Source organism: Falco cherrug, chromosome Z, assembly GCF_023634085.1.
Source record: "Falco cherrug isolate bFalChe1 chromosome Z, bFalChe1.pri, whole genome shotgun sequence".
NCBI lineage: Eukaryota > Metazoa > Chordata > Aves > Falconiformes > Falconidae > Falco > Falco cherrug.
The window spans coordinates 83297249-83322619 of record NC_073720.1 but is presented as its reverse complement, the minus strand read 5'-3'; the positions used below and the strand labels follow the sequence as shown (position 1 = coordinate 83322619).

General features: G+C 38.9%; 1 protein-coding gene across 2 annotated transcripts in view; it reads left to right on the top strand.

Moving 5' to 3' along the window:
- Positions 1-25371, top strand: part of VCAN (versican) — a 118437-nt gene that overhangs the window by 80298 nt on the left and 12768 nt on the right. For both annotated transcript variants that reach the window (XM_055699677.1, XM_027813124.2), the window contains exons 8-12: positions 237-5735; positions 7904-8017; positions 10332-10445; positions 17363-17521; positions 18300-18382. In XM_055699677.1, coding sequence (XP_055555652.1) covers positions 237-5735; positions 7904-8017; positions 10332-10445; positions 17363-17521; positions 18300-18382 — 5969 coding nt within the window. The remainder of the gene's footprint in view (positions 1-236; positions 5736-7903; positions 8018-10331; positions 10446-17362; positions 17522-18299; positions 18383-25371) is intronic.

Sequence of the window (25371 nt, the reverse complement as noted above, 5' to 3'; positions counted from 1 at the left end):
ACATAATCAATGTGTTCAATATACATAAAGACTTCAACCAGAAAGTAAAATGTGGTGGCAGCATTTAACTTTGTGTCAATAGAAGAACATGCTGAATTTACTATGTTTCATTTTGAATTTGTTGTTTTGTTTTGTTTTGTTTTTCTCCAATGGATTGCTTGTGCTTCAAATGTCTACTATAATGCACAACCATCGCTGTCACTTAGGGATTATGAAAAGCTCTCTTTGTTTTGCAGATCATCCGGTGAAAGAATTTTTGGATCTGTTCAGTCGCCACATGCTTCCTCATGCAATAGATGAACCCCACATTGATGCAGAATCAGCTCAGACTGAACCCTGTACTTCAGACTCTGTGCAGGATTCGTCTGAATATATAATACTGGATCCTTTCTTTCCAAACTTTATAGACTTTGAAGAAGAGGAAGACTGTGAAAACACTACTGATGTTACAACTCCTCCAGCTTTGCAGTTCATCAATGGAAAGCAACAAGTTACTAGTGCACCTAAGAGCACAAAAGCTGAGGAAGCCAGAAGTGACCAAATTGAAAGTGTTGCACATTCCAAAAATGTAACCTTTTCTCAAATCAATGAAACCAACACATTTATAATACCTGAAACTGAAGCTTCTGGTACTATGCAACCAAGCAAAGCTGGAGAAGTAATAGGGGCATTTGAAGTTACACAGCCTACAGCAGATGTTGCAATGTTAGAGCCTGTTTATAGTGGTGAGTCAGAAGTGGCCACAACAGATAAAGTAATAGCCATTACTTCTTCCTATGAGCAGTCTCTGCAAAAAAATAAAGAGACTGTAACATGGCACGGAACTGAGGAGACTTCCACTAAAGATATAAAAAACTTACTTTTGATTACTAGTGAATCTTCTGGAGACGGATCCACTGAATCTGATTTAACCAGTTCTGTCTTCTCAGAAATTTTAACAATGTCAAGAAAGGAAGATGATGAAAAAAAATCTGGTATAACTTCTGCTCCTGATGCATTTACTGTGGAAAGTTCTGCTGTAACTGCTTCTCTGGATGCAGTTTTCAATACTGCTACAGTAGGCAAAGTTGTGAAAGACCTTGTTCCAGAAAAGGCAACCCCTGCTCCAGGAGATCATTATAAATCAACAATTGAACTTAATACAAATTCCCCTGTTGAAAAACTTCTGGAAACAAGTAGTCACACAGCAAAGCCTCAGGTGAGCACTTCTTCTATAGCTCTGGAAGGCTCTGGAGATGTAGAAGAGGACATCACTGTAACTTCAGCCATGACAACGGAAACAGCAGTAACAGAAACACTTTCAATGCAAGATATTTCTTTGGGCCTTGGCACAGTATTGCCAACAGAAATTTCTGTAACTGTTTCAGGAATTACCTCTACTTTGCCCAGAGAAACAGGCACTCTTTATTCTGCCTTTGATCAAAGTTCTGAAGTGACTGTTGCCACCGATTCTGTCTCTGACTTTATTAAGGAAAAAGTACTTGTCAGCTCTCTTGTAACTGAAAAGAATATTCAAGATGAAAAAGAAATACAGACTACTGTGTCTTCAAGTCAGAAAAATTCAGCTACCGCTGCAGAGGGAAACTTGGAGTTGAATGAACTTGGGAGCACTACTAGTGCAGTCAGAACTGTAAGTCAAGAGCCCACTCTGCTTAGGAAAACTGTAACAGGTACCATAAGTTCTGAAATCAAAAAGGTCACCACTGTTCCTCTCTTGAGAGAGAAGAAGCTATTTATAAATGAAGGATCAGCTGAAGAACCAGTTGGCATGTTTTCAGGGGGTCCCACAAGAAAAGTGGTAAGTACTGACTCCCCATTATTTGGTCTGGGTTCTGGAGATGTAGAAGGTATCATTGAGTCTGCCACTTTGACTTCAGTTCCATTAAGGCCTGAAATACAAACAGAAAAGCATGAAGGAAAAGTTTACAGCATAGATGATGCTTCACTGAAGAAGGCAACAACAGAATATGAAGAACATGCAAGAACAGATGAATCTGCAATATCAGCTTCAAGTACTGGGTTAGATGGCTTGACAAAGGAGCCTGGAGTAGCAAGTCAGATGTCTCAGAATGTGTTTAGTACAGGAAACCCAGAAGAACAAAACCAGGAAACTGAATCAACTTACACAGCTCCTTCTGAAGTAAAATCCAGCCCTAGTTTTAGAAAAGAGACAGCGTCTCATGTTGCGCCAGCAGTTGAACCTGAAGATTTAGAAACAGGTGAGGTCACAGCATCTCCAGAATCACTAGTCAGTAACAGCCCTCATGACATCATGGTGGCACATGGTACTGGCAGTATAAAAGCAGTGGCTGAATCCACAGAAAACAAAAATGCAAAAGTTAGTTCTTCAACTGTTGCGTTAGGCAAGATTCTCCTGATTGAACATGGCTCTGGAGAAGAATTCAAAGGTGATGCCAGCACCACAAAACTAATGTCTAATGGACCTACTGAAGAAATACTTGGAAGTAATTTCTCATTTATTGATCAGGGATCCGGAGAAGCAAAGACATTCATTGAATCACTTGCAAAAGCAGCAGTTTCACCCACTGGGAGAGCACAAACACAAGAGAAGTATGACGAAACAGTTGTTAGCGTGCCATCTACAGATCATGCCTTCACTGCTGAAACCGATGAACTAGTCACAAGTACCCATCATGAAGTAACCACAATGGGAACTGTAGCTGACATAAGAATGGAAGAGAAAACAACCGATGAACTGACAGTGCAAGCTTTTTCTACAGAGAGTCCTTTGGTGGAAGATATACATTCTGAGGAAAACAGGCCAAGGGAAATGTCACCGAAAGCTATAGAATCTTCTGAAGAAACAACAACAGACCCATTCTTTAGAAGTACACAGGTTAACCATGAACATCCGGGATTTTTACATGTTCTGACTGTCAGTCCATATTCAGAAGAAAAGGAATTAGAAACTGAATCTGTTAAAAGAATACTTTTGCCATTTCATGATGACAGAGTAACTGAGCCTGTAAAGATTGAAAGGAAATACATAAGCTCTCCAGTTACAGATACAGAGCAAGAGGAGGAGTTGGTACAAAACATTTTCCCTACGAATAATATTCCCAGATCACTCCTGACACCTGGGGAAGAAGAGCTAACAAATAATGATCTCATCAGTGATCCATTTTCAGGACAAGGATCAGGAGACAACCTTGCTGTTATTCCTTCTATAGTGCCATTGGCTGTCAAAGAAATCACGAGTACTTTAAGTCCTCATCCTGCAAATATGGGACCCAAACTTTCAACTGACAAGACACAAGACTTTGAAAGAGGAAGCACTGAATCAAATGGTGAAGTGAATGAAGAAGTTACAAGTGCTGTAACTGAGCTGCTGATGTTAGAAACAGAAGACCAGTTCCCCAGCTTAGCAATCACCAGTTCTCCAGCTTTAGTAGAAGAGAGTTCCAAGACCTTCAGCTCTGAAGAGATTAAAGACATGACACATTATTTTGTTGCTATTGAAGAACTTAACAATACAGAAACTGACTATGGGAGAGGAGAAAATGAAGCAGATAGGACAACAGCTACTTCTGACACAGCTAAAGCTGTTTCTCAAGAGGAGACATCACATTTGTTGATTAAAGATGTTGTAACTCCTGTTTCTGTAATACTGAGTAGAACTCCTAATCATGAAATAGAAGAATCGCCTGTAACACCACCAACATCAATGCCAGGCAGAGTATTACCTGAAAGCTCTGGAGAAGGATCTGGCTGGGTTGGTCTTATGGATTCATCTTCTCCTGATATGTTTACTCATTTGTCAATACCCCCTGTGTCAAAAGTAGAAATAAATGATTCATCTAGTGTTCCTGGGGAGGTTTATTCTGAAGTTATGACAACAGAGGTACCAGTAGATGGATCACAGACTGTGATCACAGGACTACCATCCCTTTTTACAGAAGAAAAAGATGTGGCAAATCCATCTGCTGTTCAACCAAAGACAGCTACATCAGAAGAACTAACAAGTGATACTGGGATATATGAGAAAATAATTCCCGTGATTGATGATAAAAGAAGTGTTATATTGAACGTTTCTGTTTATGGTGATATTACACTAATTGAAGAACGACTTCAAATCCTGTCAGAAGAGACAACTATTATAGACATGGATCACTCCAAATCAATGCCTGAAGATATAATAAGTGTGCAGACAATGCCAAATCCTCTTATACAATCAACATATGGCAGTGATGATAGCATGACAGCTGAAGGGGAGAAATACGATTCAACACCTAAATTTTCCATAACCAAAGGGAAGACACTTGGATCCAGTGATAGTCTTTCTTTGACTACTTCCAGTCAGCCAAGTAGTGAGTCAGTAACAGCTGGGCACAGGCCAAAATCATATGACAAGGATTCTGGTTCAGGGAATGCCATGAAGTTTGCAACAGAATCTCTCATCACTACTGAATTCTCTGATCTGGGCATTTTCCTTCCTACAGCACCATCGCTGGCAAGCCCTCATGTGCTGCATGAGTCTAAGCATACAACAAGCACAACAGAAGACATCTACAAGCTGAATACTTCAGCAAACAACCAAGTAATAGCAGATCAAAGTGAAACAATCTCTGTCTCTGGCTTTTCTGGAATGGGCCAAGAAGAACTAGATGATAAGCAGCCTGTGGTTCCTTCTGTTACACCAGTTTTAACTACTGAGGCAGAAAAAGCTTTGACAACTGACATACTTGATGTAAGCACTGTCGCCACACAGCATACATCCCAACTGACAACCATATCATCTAGCAAGAATGAAGAAAAGCATTCTACAGCATATACAAACACAAAATCAGCATCAGCAGAGTATGAAGAGATAGATCCAGTGAGCTTATATTCTGTACCTCAAACTCCTAAATCCTCAGTAACTGTTCAGTTAGATAATGGAGTATCTGAGTATCCTGAGGTAATCATTCCAAGTACGTCATCGTTAAAGGATACAGATCAGTCTGATCATTCATCAGAAGGAACCTTCAAAGAGGTTAGTTCTGATATTGCGGCAACATATAAACCACCCACTACAGACTTTCTTGACAGAACAGAGTCTTCTCTGTTGGAGTTCTCTTCTAAGCCTGTTTCAGAAAGCACAGCTACTGAAAGTACTCCTCATTTTACTAGACTTGTAACAGACAGCACAGAGGAGACAGAAACCTCTGTAACTGATTTGGCTGTTGAGGAAGGTTCTACTGTTTCTGGAGATTCTCCATCAATACATGTCTTGCCTACTGCTTTTCTGAATTTTGGAGAAGGAGTGAGCACGGATGTTCCGAACGTTAGCACAATAGAAGTTGAAGCTTCCTCAGGGAGAGTGAACAACCCCCATCAAGAAGATGGCGGGAGTACTGACAGAGATATCCCATGGGTCTTTTCCACACCTGTTTCAGATTCACCCAGTCATATTGAAAGTGAAGCATTTCACCCTGACCAGGAAGCAGTTACAATGCTAGCTTCATCTTCACAACCTTTGGACAGAAGCATGGAAACACAATCACCTTTGTTTGGTCAAGGGGAGTTTACAACAATTGCTCCTAACATTGCAACAAACAGCACTGCCCCTGCAAACAGCCTGTTTCAAAATGAGCAGTCAACGATAAGCTCTGAGGAGCCAAATACCATTGAACTTGTAACTTCATCATTTTCCCTTTCGGAAGTCACTAATGGATCAGATTTCCTGATTGGCACCAGTGTGGGTTCAGTTGAAGGCACAGCAGTGCAAATTCCAGGTAACTTTCAAATATGATCAATGTTGTATATGTTTGTTGTGATACTTGTAAATGTGTGTCTTAACTCTGATAAGAGGTATAATAATCAGAGCACCGTGTGAAATAACAACAGAACTCATAAGCCTCAAGCTTTGAAATCAACATGATTGTAACCCCTGCAAAATCCAGGAGGATGGGGGTACCAAAACTCAAGCTCAGTGACATTTCCCAAGTGTTTGCATTGTGGAGCTCTGGATCAGATTTGAGGTGATCAGCCAGTTCTAAAAGACAGGAAGGTAACACTGATTGTGGTACAGAATTCATCTGTAATTATTTAATTTTCCAATTTCCAATATATAATTTTGTACGATAGCTTTTCTGTGTTGGCATGATGATAGGACTTGCACAACTGATTTACAGGTAGGTTTGGATTATAACATCTTGCAGTTGACTTAGAGAGTAGATTTAGTGCACATTTTAAGATCAGCATTTTCTATAAAAATTAATAACTCTTAGTCCACAAAATAACATTCCAGGCAAGAGAAAACAGAGAGTTCATGTTTTCAGCCTGTCTGTAATTCTAACTGGTCGATACAGTGTCTGCCTCTTTATAAATTACAGGTCTCATTGTTAGACATCATTTGCCATAGTATTTTGTTTTACATAATGGTTATTAGACACCATCTCACCGAATACACAGATGATGCAAGTAGGATGGTATGAATTGCATTGCTTCAGTTCATATTTTATTTAGATATAGCTGAGGACCAAGAACTGAACTGGCTTGATTTTATAGGGCTTTCTACTATTTTTCCTCAAATAATCCAGGTAGCTGTCAATTTGAAAATGTTTACTGGGAAAATATTCAGTCCGTAGGAGGACAAATGGACAGTAAACATACAAGAAACATCATTAAGTACTTAACATAGCCCCAAGTTGGGAACTTGCAGTGAAGCAGTCCTAAACCAAGCATCCTATTTTATGGATATGATCAGATTCTTTTTGAAATCTCCAAAGTGAGATCATGCCCACTTAATTACAATCCCAAATTTATGTAGACAGGATTTTCTTCTGGAGGTTTTCAACAGAAGCTTCTGCTTTCCAGTGACTGTATAGGGAGCTTGGTACTTTAAGAAGACTTCTCTGAATGTCTGACTTGCGAGGGTAAAAGAGATGCTAATTATCTTTTATTTCATAAATCATAATCAGATTGTTTTGGAAAAATGTAACCAAATATCTAAACTCATTTCTCTGAATTAACTTAGGTCACAGAACTCTCTTAACAATTTTGTAAGTTTTCAAAGCCAGGGCTTTCTTCTCGTATCCCAGGACTGTCTTCCTGACTTTCATCTGACTCTGAGAAGCTAATACTTAGAAATGGTTACCTAGTGCATACTTGTTTGTGTGAGTGATCATTAATAGGCATTAAATCAAATGCAAATATCTAGGTATCTAAACTCAGTTGAAATAAACATCACTAGAAGTCATAAAGCTCTGCAAGGAAAAGCTATTTAAACGGTAACTGCTGTAACAACTGAGGATTTCACAACAGGTAAGCTTTTATCTTACTGTTTAGTTCAGCTATGAATGTATTCAGTACCTTCATTTTTATTCTTGAAATGTGTTTTTAAGGAAGACAGGTGGGAAATGTGTATGTATGACAACATCCTTTCAAAGAAATAAGACTTCATGGGCATTGACTGATTAAATATAACAAAGTGAAACAACAGCAGCCAGCCAGTATGTTCTGTGTACCCAATCATTCTACATGAACTAACCCTGTTCAAAGAAAAAAAGCATTTTCCACCCATTTCGCATATGTTTAACTTTTTTCAGCTCTAATTAATTGTCATGTCATGCAAACTAAATCTTCAATAGAATATCATGACTGCCAAATATACTGCAAATTGCTATGAAAAAATGTAATTCTGAAAATTATTTATACTGGTTCATAGTAAATGCCATGTTGTTGTTAAAATTGAAAATAGTGATACCTGAAAACAAGCTTTACTGTTTTACAAAACTATCTTATTCTCAGTAGTGTATTATATCGATAGAATTTCTTTAACTATGGTAAAGTCTGCAATGTCAATGCAGGAATTGACAAAGATTTATTTTTCCAAAAAATCAGGAAGACACCAGTTCCTTGAAACTACAGAATCAATTTTCTTTTCCTACTTGTTTAACAGGCCAAGATCCATGCAAAAGCAACCCCTGCCTTAATGGTGGTACCTGCTATCCACGCGGCTCATTTTACATCTGTACATGTTTGCCAGGTTTCAACGGCGAGCAGTGTGAATTAGGTAAGCTGATGCCATCTAGGTATTGATTAAATGGAGCATAAAGTTTTCATGACATCTGCAGAAGTGTTGTGTCTGGAAGTTGAAGAACACATAGACATTTGAAAAATCCTACAGTGAGGCCTTACTTAAGAAGAGAACAATAAAATGAAGGAGGTCCACTTATCCCTTTTCTTTCCCCCCACGAAGCGCACAGATTTGTACACACACAGAAGAGAATGTAAGTAAACTACATGACTCAGAATTCATAACGTTACATTCATAAGTACATCAAATAACGCCAAATAAACATTAATATTTGGCATAGTTCTGAAGAGCTTTGTGTAATTATTGGAAAGAGGAGTAAAATAAACTAATTCCAAATGTGATTGGGAAGCTGAGCACTGAAGGCCACTTAGATATTTTTTCAAGGAAATTGTAAATACGATCCTAATCATATACAACTTTAGTATAAATTAGTATTTTGATAACTCTTCTAGCTGAGGACCTCTTCAAGCTGCCTGTGACATCTGTGTTTTCCTGCTGACTGTGGGTTTCAAGTAACTCACCAGTACAGTTCAGAATAACCAGCTTTTCCTTCCAACCAGCAAACTGAAGTATGATAAAAGTGGTAGTTTTTGTTGTTTAGTGTACAGCTGGTTTAGTCTTTTGAAATGATGTAGGTTTCATTTCCTGATAAATACCATCGATTTCTCTATTACACAGTTGCTTGCCAAATTTGAAAGAAAAAACCTCATTCAACATTGATAAAATGGGTTCAACTCCTCTCATATATATGGCTTTGGAAATAATAAAAAAAAACCCAACCTTACCCGAAGTTTGATATCAGTGCAGCATAATTGTTAGGATTGCTATGGTTTTATTTCTGCTCTGCAAGACAGTATGTGATTAAAATATAATTAGCCAGTGTTCTCTGCCTAGCTCATATTAATGAGTTTGCCAGTTCCTTAGTGGGTTGTTGCTGATAGATACCAAGTTTTAGATGTTGCATCTTAAATGTTCTTTGTCAAGGAATACAGCATCTCCTGGTTGCAAACCAGAGGTCAGATAATAATTTTCTCCCCTTTTTTCGGGTTGTAAAAGGATAATATGGCCAGTTGTCACCCAGAACTCTTTATGTTTATTAATGAATTGGAGTGAGACACTCCACAGCCACTCACCATATAGAAATATGCTCTGTGGTGTTCAAAGAAAGTAAACCTCAGCATTTTTAGCCCTGGATTCAGGGATATTCTGGATATAAGGCATAAAACATATATTGAGAGCTTTCCAAATGGCTGGAACAAATAAGATCTAGCTTAAAATTTGAACAGAAGTAGTTTTTTAAAATAAAAATGTATTTTTAAAAGCGCCTTTCAAACGATGCAGCAATTATTCCTAGGATTGCACAGCTGTTTGTTGGTCTGTAGTCATGTTTAACTTCTCTTTTATATTTTAATAGTTGATCGCTACCAGCAGTTCACTTTGGACTAAGATGTTTGCAAAATCTACATTGACGTTCAAGCTGATTGTTTCAGAGGAACAGCACTCATTAAAAAACCTCGTATGATCTTTATAATGAGACATACTAGTTTATAACCTGTGCAAATACATGCACAAATTATATTAAATGAATTAGTGCTCCAATTTAAAAGGCAAAGACAAGGTATTTTAGTAGCCAGAGGAGTAGAGGAAAGAAATGTTTGTTTACTCTGGAGCTATAGACTCAGCAGTAAACTATCTGCCTGAGATTGTCTTTATGATGCTTTGTCCTTATCCTGATAAGATTAGACAAGGAAGAAAAGAGAAATGCAAACCAGTAAGATGCTAAGGCATGCTGCTTTGCAGACTGAAATTAACAGTCTGTTTAATGGTATGATAAGATTTCCAGTATTTGAGGTTCGTGAAGATATTTGAGGTCTCATGTACCTGATGAAAATTTTTCATGCCGTGGTCACTCACTCAAGCCAAATTTTTCACCAGTACAGGAAAATACTACATACTGCACAGCAACACTTCTTCTTCAGCTACACAATGAGGAATTGAAGGTCTGGATTTTAGGAATTAACTCAGAAGTCAGAGTGCAGGACAGAAAATTGTGGATCAGTAATGTCACGTTTCCTGAGGAAACTCCTTCTTGGCTTGTAGATGAAAAGAAAGGAAGGCTGTGCATAGTGAAATCAGTTATCATACAAATAAACCGGTCACTTGGACCTTTTGCAATACTTCATTCTTCTGGATTGCGCTGGTCCTAGTAATAAGCGTGACTAAGGCTGAAGAACATTTCCCTTCCAGGAGGTGGGCGTATCATAAAAACACTTTTATCTTTATGTTGTAGATATCGATGAATGCCAGTCTAACCCATGCCGGAATGGAGCCACATGTATAGATGGCCTCAATACCTTTACTTGCTTGTGTCTGCCAAGCTATACAGGTGCTCTCTGTGAACAAGGTAAGGTGTATTCTTTAATCTGTGGGGATTGGGTCATCTGTTTCCATTTCAACACCCTTGTGGAGTAACTAGGCAAAGCCTAGTAAAAACAAGAGGTTGGATGAAACTGTCAAAATCTGTGGGATGTCATCAGTGATGAGGAGAGATTATGATTTTTGAGTATGTTAGACTCCCGTGATTTGTAGCTCAGGATTTTTTCTTTAAGGTTACATCTGCACCATTTTTTGCAGATGGATAAGAGCAAAGTCTATCCACATGCTAACCTGACTGCAAGTCACATTGCTGTACCTAATATAAACTGATATATTGGGCAGTTTCTGTGTCAAAATTGCAACAGCCGTAGTTTTCAGGTGGCTCCAAGGCAAGCACGGCCTGCTTGTGTTGGCTTGCAAACTACTGGGAATACACATAAGGAGGTTGTCTTATTACTGTAGTGATGCTTACGGAATAATGAGTAGGGGCAGAGTTACTCTACGACCACACTTCTCTCTTAAAAAATCATATACCGTGTGAAAAACATATCAAACCATGTCATTTCCAATAAGCATCACTGGAAAGTAGGAATAGTCTACTGAATATACAAGATCATAAATCCATCCACTGGGGACCATAGCCTTGACAACTTCATCCCAGAATTTTCAAATTGATTTTTTCTGTGATCATTTTAGGAAAAACAAGTGCAGGATCACCATTACAAGGAACTTGTAAAAGTCTTTCTAAACTGGACAACTGGTCAGGTTAAACATCAAGTTTCTGTAACTGTTAAAATATTGCCTGCAAGAAATCCCACTCTATTTACAAGAAATATTTACAGTGCAAGATGCTTATTCAGTATGTGCATGCAATAGGAGGAATAAGGGTAGCAAAATCTGTTCTGTCAGTAAAATTAATGAAGGCATTTCCATGGGAAAAATAAATGATATTTCAAAGTGTACTTTCTAAAGCTTATTAAAATACTTTTCTCTTTTTCTTCAGCTGAATGTTTTCTGTCACAGGGGAATGAACTAAACCTTTGGATTTGTTTAATTAATATTGTGTGTTTTCATGTTTGCTTCTCCTCTTCAGTGAAAGGCAGTCTGCAAACTCTTTGCAGCTTAACCTATGGAGATTTATTTGTTAGAGCTGAAAACTTTTAAAGCTGACCAGCTCTACCACTTTTCAATGTTTAACTTTTTCAGTAGTCTGGTTAACCTTGTAATTTGAAAGGGCTTTCTGAATCTGTTCTCCAAAATTATAAGTTGACAGTGTTTTCACAACAAATGAAATAAATGTTCTCACTCCCTTCCTCCTCCCCTTCATTCCAGCAAATCCATAGTAGCGAGTGACTCTGAGTACCATGGTAGTTTTAAGCTGCTTTTTATGACCAACCTGAGAGTGCATTTTAGGTGGTTAATGGGAACATTTCCTAGTTTGTCAATCAGAACCAGAGCCCTGCTCACTCAGCTTTGGAATTTAAATTTCCTCCACTTAAAGTCCTGCAGTGGTTTGGGACTTGGGAAAAGCATTCAGTGCCAAATTTCCACTCCACCAGACAAAATAAAACTGTGTTGGCGATTCAGACACAGTTGTCTGGCAAGCAGGCTTTATTTCAAGGCACCAGTCCTGACCTCACTAGGTTTAAAGACCAGCCAGAACGACAGAATGCGTACCTCGGTGCCACAGGAAAAGGTGGAGTTGAGCACACCAAGATTGTATTTCATTACTCTTTTTTTTTTCCTCCAATATATACTAATTTTAGAAAACTTCAAAAAAAAAAAGAAAATGAAGCTGAAGGGCTTTCTTAGACACAGTGCTGAGTATTCAAAATGCCATGGAAAGGAACAGAAGCAGCGAGCATGAATTGCCCCTGGAAATGAGGCTCAAAGCAGGAGACAACTCCACCATGACCTGGTCCCATGATATTGGTGTGGAAAAAATGTAGAGCTCAGAATTTCACCCACATGCCCCCGTGAGATTTTTCTAGGCTTAAGAAATCTTCGGCTGATGTATTACGCTTGTGTCAGTGTTAGGATGTGACCAGAGGACAGGGAGCTCCAGCAGGTGGTAGAAGTTAGAGGAGCCTTCAGGGTGATCTAACCTAGGGTGAGGGGAATCAGTCCTGAGACTCAGTGAGCTGTAGTTGGCTCCCTGACAGACATTTTTCTTGCCAGGTGGAAACAGTTCAGCAGACAATCTGAGCCCAGGAACTTCTTCCTGAAAAGAAGCTAAAGTTGTCTGATGTTCGAAACAGAGCAGCTGAGGGTGTTTCCTTTTTAAACTAGATTGGTAGCTCAGCAAGCCAGCATCGTTTCTGGTTCAGACTAGATTAAAAGTGAATGAAGTACCTCTGTTAGACAATATCCTCTTTTGCCAACCACATGTATTTTTTCAAAGTACAGATGCATATTCTGCATGCCACTTGGTGACATTTGAACATCACTTCTTAAAATGCAGAAATATCCCCAAAATTTTTTTCAAAGGGTGGCACTGTGGGTTACAGTAGATCTTAATGCGAGTCTTATCCTGGGGGAGCCATCAGTCTTTCCATTGCATCCCTCTGTGTAAAGCCCTTATGAGAGCTCCCAGTGTCCAGATAAATGAGCCCAGAACTCAGCTCCTCATGGTTTCCCTGCCTGAAGCATTGCTTTGCAAGCTCCGTGTTTGAGGAAAGAGGAGAGGAGAGCTGTTTGATACCCAGAGTCACTCTGGGCTAGTGGAACCAACTGTAGAGAATAGACTAGGGAGGTGCATGAGTCTGAGGCTTTATCTGCATTATCTGGCCACCTGCATTTGTGATGAAGAGTACCTTACTTCACAAACAGTTATGTGGGAAACCATAAAATGGTAGACACTTACAATCTGAACCTCAGTTTCAAGAATAAGCGTTCTTTATGGGAACTGAATGAGTACATGTTTAGATTTTCTTCTTCCTTCCTTGGCTGGCTAAAGTTTCCTTTTCTTTTCTCCTTTTGCTATTCTAACTGGGGTCTACCTGCTTTCAAGGAATGGCGTTTGTGTTTTAAACTTAAGATTTGGCTTTCTCTACTGCAGAGTGTCTGCAGGCACACCTAGGCTAGCCTGTTTACCAAATGCAGCTGCATGCATGGACCTGTGTGCCAAAAGGGCACATATGTGTTTGTTGCAGGACATACCTCCTTGGGATAATACAACCAGCTGCTCTCTTCCAGGTTCTGAAAACAAAACAATGGCTTTTTTTATTCATCATGTCAGGAACGATGTTTTTTTTATAACCCAAGTTCATTGTTCAAATGTCTGTGATTACTTTGGTCTCATTTGATTCAGTTTGTTCCCAGGGTTTGGTAGCTTGGGATGGAAGTATTTCAGAAAAGCTCAGTGCAAAGATACTTTCTGAAAACAGATGGTCTCTAACTGATGTCTTTCAGCTGAGAAGGGATTATTTTTAATATTTACCAGAGAAATGCGTTTCTCCTCAAGATGTGTGGGCTGATGGGCCTCAGGCATTTGTTCATTAGCTGAAGGCAGACAGTCACAAACAAAATTTACAGCTGAGTAAGACTCTTATTATGTTCTAGTACCTGTGTTTCAGTCTTTATTTTCTTTAAGCCTCTTATGGAATTTCTTTAAAGACAAGGGATCTATTGTCAGCAGCTTATTGCAGCTGTTGAAAAAGTGGTACCTATTTATGCATTAAACCTACAGAGAATGTTTTTTTTTTTAATGCAGTGTTTAGAGATGTTTTTATACATATACAGTTGCAGTCACAGAGAACAGAAGCTGTGTAAGTAACTCCTTGTGCACATCACTGAAAAAAGCCTGTAAATTGTCATAAATCTTAAGACTAGTCAGACAACTTTTAAAACACCATAAATATGGCAAGCAGCGTTTCAGTCTTTCCTTCATGTGCTGGAATAACTGTGATTACCTTCCTGGGTAAGTATACAATGAACGTGGAATATTGTGTTCAGCAAGTGCCTGCACCTACTCTGCTCACAGATGATTTAGTCAGAAATTTTACAGCCACCTGCAATTAGACTTTACTGGTTCAGTAAAGGCATTAAAAACTTATACCCATATGGAGCCTTTACCCCTTTGTGTCACCATTTCAGCTTTTTTAGTGTAGTAAGATACACAAACTCAGGACAAAGCACTGCAGAAATGAAACATTCACACATATTTACTTGCCTCAGGACAAAGGACTGCAGAGATGAAACATTCACACATTTTTACTTGCCTGGTTTGCATATTTCATCATCTATCCTCCTGACTCTCCCTTTCCCCATTCCTTTCCCCCTCTTCTGATCAACATCTCTCAAAAAAAAGAGAAAATTCTCTCTTCCCTTTCTAAAACTCCTATGTATTTTATAGCCGTCAGCCCTGTGTTTTTCTGTCTTTGTAGATCTGGGCTACAAACAGGTGCAGAAGTTATTCAGCTTCTCCCTTTTGGAAAACCACATGCCATTTTGGATGGTAGGGAGGAGCTGTGTGTGCACTGCAGTGCATGCTTTTCAACTGAGAGCACCTATGTCACTGTTTGGCATGTTCTAGCTTAAAAACAGAAATTTTGTAATTTGTGATTCATGTTCAGGCCGTGATATCTCATTCTTTGAACCCAGTCTTCTAGGTTTTGTGTTTTCAAGCCTCTTTGCCTCCCCCGTGTACCTTTCAGCAGATCTTGTCTCAAATAATGCACCTTAGTAGAGGCCAGGGAAGGCTTGACTACAATACCCTGGAAATGCTCTCTGGCCATGATTTGCTCAGCATGCAATGCTGCTTGTTATTATCTGTCTTGTTTCCTGTGGGATAAGGGAGTCCCTGGACAAGATGAATAATAAAATCTTAAGTGCCTTCACAAAGCACATAGCAGTGTTAGTCAGCATCGTGTGGTTAAACACATGTTCTCGAAAACCAAAGGCAGACTAAACTTTAAAATGGCCTAGATGCCGAAGGTTAAAGCTGTATCTGCAGCCTTCAACCTCATACAAACACAAAGATGGTAAATATAAAAAACTAGCAAGTTGGTAGTATAGATTAAATTCCTGTTTCATCGGTAGTATTCCTGTTCTCCTAGCTGGGATTACTCAAAGCACAAGCAGTTTCCTACAGCTTAACCTATTGAAAATAGAAGAGAGATAATCAGTGTGAGCTCTATTATGCCTTTGTATTCGGTACATTTATGTCTGACTGATGACTAGTAGAAAATGATTTTGATACAAGACTCTTAAGACAATGACAGCTGTGCTATTAGTGTTGCCAGGAACTGTCAGGGAAATTGTGGTAAGCCTCCGAAGTTATATGTTTGCAATTTTAGATCTCTTTATGTACATGTAAAGTCTAGTTTTTATCTTAGGAAATTTCAAAAAAAAGGTAAAGACATAGACAGTTTGGTGCTTCAGGATCTGAATGGCCTCTGCCTGCTATGAATTAAGAACCAGCCTTGTGTTGTGAAAAAAATTATTCCACAATTGTCTTTCAAATTTTTGAAAGCTGCTCAAACGTCAGAAATATCATAGTTAAAGAATCTTTGGTTATACGTCATTGGCATATTCTGTAATATTTGGCTTTTCTGTACTATGCAAAAAGACCTTTGACCAAAGCATGTTATTGACTATATTGACATACTGAAAATAAGAAATTCAGTTTCATACCCAGAACATATCTATACCACTGGAAAGGCCAGAGAGTTGCTTTCAGGCACAGTTTTGTGTGGGGATTGATGAAACTTGGTGAGAAGAGGCAAATTCCTGTTTGGTGGGTGGGGAAGGTCAAGCTTTGTATTTCTGTTCTTCAGCATCCTGCAACTGAGACCCTGAGGGTGAGCCATCATGTACTTAAGATAGCTGAAACAGGCTGTAGTTTGAACAAGCTGTAATCTTGTGCTGAAGAGTCCTTTATGGGGCCATTTCATCTCCCATAACTCAAACCAGCTTGAGCTTTCCCTATTGTTTGTCCCATTCCTCCCTAAAACTCTTTTCTCAGTGGCAAGATCTTCTCACCATCCATCACAGCTCAGACACATTCATGCATCATATTTGTGATGCTCATCTTATTAATGCTGATTTTTGTCTCTGAATCTTCCTGCAGTGTTGATGCAGAAGCAAACTTGGAAACAGAACTTTGTTGTTTCTTGCAATCTATTCTGCTTACAGCAGCCTAACTGACAAAACAATCAACATGAAATTCAAGGATTGTTACCGTTCCAAGGCTCGTGTTTGTTTCTCTTTAGATGAAAGGATATACTGGCTGATGTGAACTTGTGTCTATAATGCATTCTTAACAGTACCATCCCTCATACAAGCACAGACAATATGCACTTCATCACTTTGTATTTCAGCTTTACAGCATTCCTTAGAAGGTGATGCCTAAAGTTTATTAAGTTATACTTTGTCAGGGAAGATGAGTTTTGAAGGAGAATTTGGAGGGGTAAGTTCAGAAAGATAATACTGCAGCTTTGCATCTGTGCGCTGAACAGTCACAAGCACTTTTCTTCATGTTATTTTCAGTTATCAGTTTCTTCCAAATCACGGAAATTCAGTACAGTCACTCAAAGACCTATTTGCCTTTGCAAGTAAAAATCCCCATGGCCATATACAGACTCAGAAAAATCAGATGAAATGTAGACTGACTTCAGTCCAGCACCCAGGCATTTCATTCGTCAAGAGTTATGGACTGAAGATGTCCAAATACAGCACAATTCCACCAGTGGAAGCTCACAAAGTTTTTAGTTGCAATTATACTCCTTACATAAATAATATTCTTGCAGCTTGTACAGAAAATGAGTAAATAGAACTACCTGAAAAAGTAGTGAGGTCTCAAGAATGAGTGTTGATTGTTTGTATTTGTACTGCTTGACAGGTATTTTCTCGAACATTTGCTCTGCAGAAAATCCTTCCACTTGCATGAAACGTGCTTGTGCTTCACACCCATTAACAGAGATGCGATGTATTTGTTTGTCACAGACACGGAGACCTGTGATTATGGCTGGCACAAGTTCCAAGGACAGTGCTACAAATACTTTGCCCATCGGCGTACGTGGGACACAGCTGAAAGGGAATGCCGTCTTCAGGGAGCACACCTGACTAGCATCTTGTCTCATGAGGAGCAGATCTTTGTGAACCGTATGTACTGTTGAGGTTCCCCTAAACCAAAGCAGGCACTGAGGGTTGGGAGCTGGTGAAATATCCTCCTGATCACTCTCCTTTTACATCTCCATCTTAAAATTGACTTTTAGAATGTTGAAATGGCACGCTTCATGTTCTTCATGTTTACTTCTGCAATCAATGCAAGCTCCCTACCCTATCACTATGAAAGTTATTATTTGTTACATAAAAATTACTTTGTTTTTGAGGAAGAGAACAGGAACTATTGTTTTGGCATTGGAAATTGATGAAACATCTTTTTCTGGAGGCTTTGGACTTTTGGTGCACTTGACATCAATGACATCACCACCATGTATTGTATTACCATAGGCATAAAGAAATGTTCCCTGTATGTTGTGTTGCACAATCTAGGCAAAACTGGTCACAGCCTAACCAAAACGTGAAAAATGTAGATTAGAATATGTACTTTTCTTATTTTACTCTTTTTTGCTTTTTTTTTTCCTCCCTGTCATATGTGCTCCAATAGGAAACCAGTCTGCTTTCTTTGGGAGATGCCATTAGAAGGGAAGAAACAGGATTCTTTAAAACTGTTAGATGAGAATCTGCATTTTTATAGGCATCCTAGATTAAAATTAAAAAGCTGAAAAACAGCCTGTAAATAGTTGTTTGCATAATGAGTAGAAGGATGTTGAGAACAGGATGTCTGATTCATTCTGTGCAAATTCTTTTTATTTTCTTTGATGAAATCTCTTCCATTTATGGGAAGGTTAATAAAAATATCCTTCTGGTTCCTTAGGTATTGGGCATGACTACCAGTGGATTGGCCTCAATGACAAGATGTTTGAGCGTGACTTCCGCTGGACTGATGGTAGCCCGCTGGTAAGATGCTTCTGAAATGAAATCACTCATTCATTTATTTTTGTGGTGCCTTATCAAATTCCCACCAGCAATGAGGGAAACTGCATGAAAAAATGCAGTCACTAAATATGCACCCAAGCAATCAGCCAGCCAACTCTTGTTTCAGGATAACTGCTGTTTTGTGGTATGGTTCTAAAATCTTATTCTTAGTTATTATTATTTTATATATGGGAGCTCTCAAAGCTTCCAAACAGAAAAACTCCAGAAGTCTGACACTGTAATTTAAGGGTCTTCTGGAGCTGATTTGTGCTCTTCTGGTTTTACAGAAGGGTGTATGTGGCAATTCTCCTCTCCCTTGGGTACATGGACCAGAATGCATTTTTTGGACAAGGATATGGTGTTCAAGCTCTTGTGTTTGATGGATCTGTAAGAGTGCACCAAGGAGCCTCCCAAGTACTGTCCTAGTCTATATGGCAGCTTTACAGCTAAGATGGAGAAGCAGATATCCTTAGGTGGTTCATGAGGCCTGTAACCAATAATCTGTGCATAAAATTTTAAGGTGCTGTTGATACCTCTTATTGCCTTAAAATAAGAAGAAAAATCAGTAGGAGAGGGAGATCACTCCCTACCCACCTATAACTAACCTAAAGCAAAGAGCTGATGGATGCTGGAAATGATTGAACTCTTTCCAATTCAAAACAGTCTCTTTTGTAGAAGGGACAGGTGATTTATTGCTGTTTAACACCCATTGAAGAACATTACATAAAAAAACCACCCCAAACTGGTTATGCTTATTATTTTCCTTTCCAGTTGTGAATCCTTAAAGCAGAAAGCATCTGGACACATATATGCACATGCTCACACATGCACGCAATGAACATTGCTGCATACCATGTGGCTACAACTTATGTAGAAAGACACCTGGGGCAAAGACAGGCTTCATTTATTACCATTTCATGTAAATAACCAGAGGTTTAAAGTCCTCTAAACTGACTTGTAAATAAGGCATTTCTTAGGGAATCTAACATGTGTGGCAGGTGACAGTATGGGGGGAAGAAAAAGATGAAACTTTTTTGTTGTGTGACTGATTGCCCAGTGCATCTGTGGTGGTAACGATTGCACCCATTTCTGCTTGCACGAAGTCACAGAAACCTAGAATTATTAAGGTTGGAAAAGACCTTTGAGACCACCAAGTCCAGCTGTTAACCCAGGACTGCCAAGTCCATCACCAAACCCTGTCCCTAAGCACTGCATCTACAAGGCTTTAAACACCTCCAGGAATGGTGACTCCACCACCTCCCTGGGCAGCCTGTTCCAGTGCTTGGCCACCCTTTCAGTGAAGACATTTTTCCTAATACCCAACCTAAACCTCCCCCAGTGCAACTTGAGACCATTTCCTCTTGTCCTGTCCTTCTTTATCGGGGAAAAAAGACTGACCCCCACCTGCCCACAGCCCCCTGTCAGGCAGCTGTAGGGAGCGATAAGGTCCCCTTCTGAGCTTCCTCTTCTCCAGACTAAACCCCCCCCAGCCCCCTAGCCGCTCACTAGCTTTTTTACCCTAAAGTCTTGCAGGTAGAAGAGTTTTATTTCATCATTTTCTCTTGCCTATCCTCATGTATTTTTGAGAGCGCAAGATGGGCCATGGCCAGGAACTCTACTCATTCTGGATGAGTTAATTTTCTGTCTCCTGATACGGCTCTTACACCTCACTAACTGTAACAGGGACCCTCTGAGTGTGGTTTAGGTTTGGCTGGAGTTCAGGGGTGGTCCTAGCCATCTGCAGTGGTTGGTCAAGGACCCTACACTTCACTAAGGGATCTAAAGTTAGGTGAGATAAATTTGGGCATAGATGTAGTGCCTGAAGAGGCAGCCCATCTTACATTAGGAAGTATACATCAAGATACATGTTCATACATTCCAAAGACGAATTTGATATCTCACTGAACGATGACTTCAAGGAAATTAAAATTAGGACTGAGATTCTATTTTTAAATTAAGGCTACTGGGCAAATGTGGTATTACATTTTTACTTTAATTTTCATTTTTAAGAAATGAAGATATTCTATGACCAGAATAAGACCATCTGTCCAACAGATTTCTTTCTTGATTGATCTTTTTTTGACTTTATTGTGTTTTTCTTTTTAACAACTTCCCTCTGTCTCTTCCTTTGGAAACAATTTAGGTGTCTCTTGAAATCATTTATGTTCGTTGCTTCAATAGCTTTCCCTCAAAACCTATTCCATATGTTTTCTGGATACCATGGCTCTGAGAAGCTTTCTCATTTGCTCCTTTTCCCTAGTTTTTAACTTACTTTTCATACTTTCTAACCACTCTTCTGGTTACAGTGATTTATTACTTCTCCAGTAATTAATAGGAACAAAAAAAAAATTAAATATTTGCAGCAAATGTTTTTCCCTGATGATGTCTTAAAATTCCAATGAATCTGAATAGTGTGTAGGTCAAAATATTTCATTATTTATGTATTTGCAGCTGAACAGTAGTCATGTCAGCATTAAATGCACTAATATAATTTGTGATCATAAAAATCAGCATTATTGTCAACACCCAGGTTCTAACTTGAATTTCTGAGATCAGAGGTAGCTCTTGCATATAACCAATGTCTAAATAACCTTCTTGCGTTTTACATATCAGGGTGCATCTGTAAGTCAGCTGTTTCTAACTTTTTGTTGCCCAGCTCCATGCTTGTTCCAAAATAGTATTATCTGTCTACAATTCTATTCCACACGTCTGGCACAGAGGAAAATGTGTCAAGTCTGCTGAGGATTCCCCTGATGTAAGAGTTTTCTTGGAGACTGTATTAGAAAAGTCACTGCAGCTCTTAGTTAGGTTGTTCATCTACAAGTGATGTACATTCATCTTTGTCTTGACACTTGTTTGAATTTTCTGCCAATAACAGCTTGATTTAATCTGAAAGTCATGCTTACATGAATTTATTAGGTTTTGGATTAAAAAAAAAAAAAAGTTCTGTTGCTTGGTAGACTTAAAATAAAAAACAAATGAACACCACCACCACAGCAAGACATGTTATGGGTAGAATTGTTGGCCCAGTGCTGCAGCTGACCCAGTACTGCCCAGCTGAAATGGCTGTGATACATTCTAGTGATTTAGTTTCCACACGAGTTTTCTTTCTGAACCAAAATACTCCCCTAGAATTGGGAATCACTGAACCTCAGGCTCTATCACTGGAGATTATGGACCAAGGTTTGGTTTACTTTTGTACTCGTTTCCCACGGACATAAGGAAACCCACAACTTAAATATTCAGTATGTTGAAAGGAACTCTTGCCAGGTGTTGTCATGTATTTTATTATCAATTTATGGAAAAGGGATCAAATACCTTTATTCCTCCTTGCACCTAAAAGGTATTTCAACCAATGAGTTCAATGGAAGGAAATCAGTCATTGTTTGACATTTTCAGCTTGTGCCAAGTTGTGTTTTTCCAGATTTCTTTAAACTGAAGCTAAGTGCCAGCCACTGTTAAGTAAGATAGTTGGACGAAGCTCATACATGAGTTCCTTAGAGAAAACCAACAAATGTACTTCCAAGTGCACTGCACATTGTTTCTAGCTACAATGAGCTATTGAGTACACATGCTTACCTCAGCTATTTTTTGTGGACTTCATAGTCATATGCAGCACTGGCATGTAAATCTTGTGCTGTTTCACTTCCCCCGGGCTCCCCAAATACAGGGGAGCACACTTTGTGTCAATTCACGTGAGATGAGCTTGATAAACTCACCTTTGTCATTGGCCTAGTAATGTGAGAAAGCTTAAATTCTCAGATGAGGTTGCAGAAATTTCCTTTACCTCATGAGCCCATGGATGATCGTTTCGCCAACCAAATAAGCAAGAGCCATTTTTTCTATGCAGTGTCCAGATGAGAGGAGTTCATGCCCCTTCAGTGGTGTGGGAGGTTTGTTTGGTTTTTAAGGTGACCAAGATTTTTAAAGAGTGAACACATAGAATTAAGGTTCTTACTGGGAAAACTACACAGACCCTAAACTGCCCGTGACAGGCTCACAGCCCTACTGAAAACAGAGACAATTATTTAGGTGGACTAATTAGAGTCAGCCACTTTTGATATCTTGGCATTCTTTTCTTTTAAACATTATAGAAAATACTGGGCGTTAGCAATTGATCAAAACCAGCAACAGCCAAAAAGCCCCTCTGTACCTGTGCAAGTTTTTCATATATCAACTGGAATGTATGTTTAACTTGCAAAATTAATGCCAGCAAGCAAGTCTTAGAATAAACGAAGAGCCATCATGTAAAATACATGCTCTGATTCTCAGAGTTCCTCAAGAAAAATATTGGTGTCTTGAATAACAAAGCAAATACAATGAATTCAGTGAGAAATCAACAATAGTATTCAAAAATTTTGGGGCCACATGACATTTGCCCGTATCTGTATTGAGTCTACCTAATTTCCACAACAAGAACTTTTAAGACAAGAAAATTATCCCAATAATATAGAAATGGGCACACTCCTAAACCATTGTGTTGCAGGCTCTGTTCCTGCAAGAAATCCGAAGAGGCTTTTTGATCTGTCTTACAGAAGTGTTCGATGCATAATTATCTATGTGCTTTTAGGGGATTTTGGCATGCAATTTTCTTAATTGTAAAGTATTTTTTAATGAAAAACTGTTCAGCAGTTTCCTGTCTTTCAGGCAAAATGGATTGGCAAAATCTTATGCAGTGGATTGGGTTGTGCAGATAAAATCTCACCATTTCCTGGTAAAAGACACCTTTTTCAGCATGTTGTACCCAGAGCTTCCCAAACATAGACTGTGTTTGAAAAGTGCAAAATAACATGAATAAATAAGTTAGGTCATACCTCACATGCCCTAAAGTTTATTTATTAGTCCAGGTGTTAATTTTCCATAAACAAATTCCTTTCCAGGTAACTGATATTTCATTATACAGGGTTTCATTGGCCAGGCCAATTTGCTTATATTCGTCTTTTTTGTGATTTCTTTAAAAAAAACAAATTGGGAGCATCTTGACTAAGGTCAGAGCACATCTTCAAAGGAGCTCCTTGGCTAAGCTTAGGCTACCTTGTCCAATATGCAGCACAAAATAAGCTATAATTATGTTAAACTGTGGAATCCATTGCTGGCCACCCATATGATTCTAATTTGTTCTGTACTGTATTTTCTATTTGTATTTGTACCGTCTCTGTATGGTAGGAAGCAATCTTTTCTCATCTACAATAGGTTCCTGCTCTTTTTGCTTTTTTGTTTTTGAAAGAAATAATTTTCTGGTGTTTCTGGTGGTTGGGAGAGGTGGATTCATGTTCTGGAGCTGATGGGCCACATGAAAAATGCTTTGGCAGCAGCAGCCATTCCCTTTTTGTGTCAAGGGGAATGGTTGATTGCAGACACGTTAGTACAATATAAAAAGTGCATGCTCTTTCCGAAAACCTAGATCCTCACTTGTGGTGCAAGTTCAGTGAGAGCTGAAGATCAGGGGCCACTGCCACAAGCATGGGCTTGGAATACCAGCAACGTCCAAGATTTCATGGGCCAGTAGGAAGAGAATTTGTAAGCTTCAAACTTTGGTGTATCTGCCTAGTCCACACTTTCAGATAATTTGTTTCAAATGCAACCTTAGTGAAAGCAGCTACTGAAGTGTGTTCAGAGAATTCGCAGCACCCCAGCATCTTTAGAGCTTCATTATTCATTACTTCCTGAAAATCAGGCCAATTTCTGCTCATGACGTTTCAGGTACAATTACACTGACAGATGCAAGAGGCATAAGAAAGTAATACAGTATTTTAAAGAGCATGCTTTGCTAGCTCTGCTTTTCTTCTATTGCAGTGCAGTTATAGGGCTGTTCTGTTGGCATTTGGTGTGGGAAAGCATTAGTTTTCCTCTGATTTACATTCTACACAGGAATGAAAATGGCTATATGTAAGACTTTGTTTACATTCTAAAAATTATGGAATTAAAATTATTCTTGCAATTTTCAGTAGACTTTTCTCCCAGCATTTCTGTGATAGTGAACAGCTCCTTAAGGATGAATCATGGACAATTCTCATCCCACAATTATCATAAAAAGCTGTAAGTAATAAGAACAAATACCTTTGGGGAAATCACAGTAATACAGGAAAAGAAAGCAAGGCATAGATACTTACACAACTATGTGAAAAGAGGAATTCGTTGATGCCTGATTGGATCTTTGTAGACTTTAAATTTGATGTAATGCAAAATACAGAATAACAACACTTACATTATCAGTGAAAACATTTAATAATTGGCTTGATGAAATGAAGAGTGAACGAACATGACATTTGAAAATATCTTGGGGAAATTGAATTTAAATAATTCACTTAGTTCTGTGAATAGTAACTTTTACAGCTGTAAAGCACACCCATCCAAACAGAAAAAAGTCTGGTGTTGCTTTTGGCAGCTTCTCCATTGTATTTGGATTGCTGGTGTTTCACTGTTAAGGACCCTTGTGAGCAGGCACAGCAGTAAAGGAGTCCTTTGGAGCTATTCATGTTATGGATTAAGCGCATATAGCTACTTGGGGTTGTGCCTTGGGCCTCCGTCTCACAAGGGGAGTTATTCATATCCTTTGGAAAATGCTGTTGATAATTAGTGCTTTGTAGGGCAGTGAGCTCACTCCCATTACATAAGATTAGTGCTGTAATAAGGAGCTGGCTAGTGTCTGTGGCCATATTGTCTGTCACTCAGAGAATGCTGCCAGCTAGGAAAGTAATGGGGCATATTGCCACGTTTAAAACTGTCCAGAGACTCTCCGTTAGTTTTTCTTCCCTTCGGCACAGGAGCGTTTATGCTTTGTGTTTTGCAGTGCTGGACCTCAGGTTGTCAGTGTTAGGTAGCTACTTAAAAAAAAAAAAAAAAAAAAAAAAAAAAAAGGAAAACGAAACAGAAGTTTAATTCTGGCAAAAACAAAGCCCCCTCTTTTCCTTCCTTTATTGGTCAGTGAATCAGAATGCTTTAACTTGAGCAAATCTGTAACTGCACCC